This window comes from Labeo rohita, chromosome 6 (genome assembly GCF_022985175.1).
Source record: "Labeo rohita strain BAU-BD-2019 chromosome 6, IGBB_LRoh.1.0, whole genome shotgun sequence".
In the NCBI taxonomy this organism is placed as follows: Eukaryota; Metazoa; Chordata; class Actinopteri; order Cypriniformes; family Cyprinidae; genus Labeo; species Labeo rohita.
In genome coordinates, this window is record NC_066874.1 from 35,166,520 (window position 1) to 35,169,350 (window position 2,831).

At 30.0% G+C, this 2,831-nt stretch overlaps 1 protein-coding gene across 2 annotated transcripts in view; it reads right to left on the bottom strand.

The window, feature by feature from the left end:
• Positions 1-1,209: 1,209 nt before the first annotated feature.
• fam210b (family with sequence similarity 210 member B) overlaps positions 1,210-2,831 on the bottom strand; it is a 5,693-nt gene continuing 4,071 nt past the window's right edge. For both annotated transcript variants that reach the window (XM_051113330.1, XM_051113331.1), the window contains exon 3: positions 1,210-1,930. In XM_051113330.1, the coding sequence (XP_050969287.1) occupies positions 1,714-1,930 (217 nt within the window). In that variant the 3' untranslated portion in view covers positions 1,210-1,713. The remainder of the gene's footprint in view (positions 1,931-2,831) is intronic.

Sequence of the window (2,831 nt, forward strand, 5' to 3'; positions counted from 1 at the left end):
TTCTGGGTTCTTTTTTGCTGTGCTTTATTTTTCAAGGAGTAACACAAGGAAAGTCATAATGGACACATTTCTTGATAAAACGTTAGAAGAAAATTTAAAAAAGTAAATATGTACATTCCTCAGATCTTTTTTCAGAATTTATGAGTAAATAAAAAATGCCTCTAAATGTTTCTTTTTATTTATTGTGCTGTGTTTGTGAAAACATTCGAGTTTTTAAAGAAAAAAACATTAGTGAACATTTAGTGAAGTCTTGTTTTACATCTAGAAAAAAAAAGAAAAACTTAATTCTCCTGTCAAATTAGTTACTCTTTTAATGTTGTCCTGAGATGCACTTTGTTGAAGTGACTATTCTATTTCAAATCATGGTTTTTAGCATCACTACTACTATTTATTTAATATACTTTTTGTATTTTTGTGTATTTTTCTTTTTTTTAATAGGAGTAAATGTGCCATACAAAGTTGCTGTTTAATGTCTCAAATGTGCAAAACGTGTAATAAACCTAAAAGGAAAAAAAGGTCTTGCTTCAAATCATTGTGATTATCTTACATACCATCTCAAATTTTTTCTTTTTTTTTTCTGAGAAATATTTCCTGTTTTTTTTAACCCATATAAAACTAAACAAAAAACAAGCTTTTAATGTGAAAAGTCTTGAGATGGTATAAAATGTACTTTTCTCTGCATGAAATCACATGATTTTAAAAATTGCATGCAAATAAACTGTGGTGTTGAAAAAAATGAAGTGTGCTGTTGTTTTTGGTTTCTGTGCAAACTGAAGACCAGCAGAGACGTCAAACCCATGTGACCATTGAAAGCATGATTTATACATCATCTGAACAAAAAAAGCTTTCCACTGATGACAGGACAATATCTGATCAAGATACAACTATTTGAAATCTAGAATCTGAGGGTGGGGAAAACGAAAAAAAAAAAAAAATATTGAGAAAATCACCAAGTTGTCCAAATGAAGTTCTTAGCAATGCATATTACTAATAAAACGTTTTGATAAAATTATGGTAGGAAACATACCTTCATATATCTTCATGGAACATGATCTTTACTTAATAACCTAATGATTTTTGGCATTAAAGAAAAATCAATCATTTTGACCCATACAATGTATTGTTGGCTGTTGCTACAAATATACCCGTGATACTTATTCACATAAGAAAAAAGGAAAGAAGAAAAAAAAAAGAAACAAAACCAGTTAGTCCTTATAAGGCATATATTTTATTATATAATTAAACAGCCAAATATAACATTGTCTTTACAATATTAAGATTTCCAATATTATACAATGAAAATTTCAATATAATTAACAGTCACAAAAGTCCTGAAATCTCCTAAAAAGCCTGTTTGATAGAGGTGATTAACATTAGTGTGAACTAAATGAATTCAACTGTCTTACAATAAGACAAACCAACACATCACAGTCCTTTATTAACTAATAAACTTAGAAAAATCACAGCTGATAAAATCAGTAAATGTCATCAAACATCACATAAGGACTGTAGAGCTTAAAACTGAAGAACATTCATGAAAGTCCTGATCAGAAAATGACTCGAATCAGCGGTCGCGTTGCGAGAGGCACTCGATTCGTCTCTACACCATTCCACCCAAAGCATCACGGTCACATTGCACACCGCAGTAAATTAGTGTCGTAGTCGAGTATGAATGAAGCGCTTTGGAGAAGCTTATGAACGTGTCGTCGGAGCTCACGGGCCGGACGGGCCGGCTCTGAAGAGTCCCGTCTTCCTGAGGTGTCTGACGATCAGCGGCACGGACACCAGCGTGATGCTGATCCGCACCGGAGCGAAGAGCTTGTGGACGGCGTACGCTAAAACAAACGTGCTGGTGCCCGCCGCCATCCTGGACTGAACCACAGACTCACTGAAGCCCAGCTTACACAGCAGAGCCGCCATGTCCAACCCACTGAAACACACACACAAGAACAGAAACAATCAATCACGTACTCATAAATCACTTAAGATAAAAGCATCTGCTAAATGAATGAATGAATGAATGTAAATGCAGTGAACCACATTAGTAATTCTACCACAGTAAAAGAAGTGTAATGTGTGTGTGTGTGTGTGTGTGTGTGTGTATATATATATATATATATATATATATATATATATATATATATATATATATATATATATATATATATATATATATATATATATATATATATGTATATATATGTATATATGTATATATGTATACATATATACCGAAAAACAAACATTCAAAATATAGAATACTTAATGTCCATTAACAATAATGCTGGTTAAGATAAAACCTGGACTGAAAAAAGTGATGCAAGTGTGCAATAAATAAGAGTCAGTGTGTTACAAAATAAAAAAAACTGTTATCTATTATATAAAGATGTTAACTAAACAGGAAATTTGTAAAGATATTAATTAAATATAAAATTTGGAAGCAGGAAAACTTAAACAGTCTGTCTTTAAAATGTCATGTAAAATTCACTGGATGAAACATTCAAACTTGAAATAAATGCTAAATGATATAAAATAAATATTGCCATGCCACCTTTTTTGTTTTAATTTAGTTCAACTTGATATCCTAAAATATCTGAAACTAAAAAATGCATAAAATTAATACAAAATTAATATATAAAATATTTTTATTTATTTTTTTTTTTTTAAGTGAAAAAAATAAATAAAAATAAAACATAAAAAACATGAATAAAACAGTATTGCAATGATACTAAAATAAAGTTACATTAATAATAATCATTGCAATAATTTCTCAAATTCTTCAGTGATTTTTGGCACATTAGTACAGTATATATATATCTTTTTTCTTAATT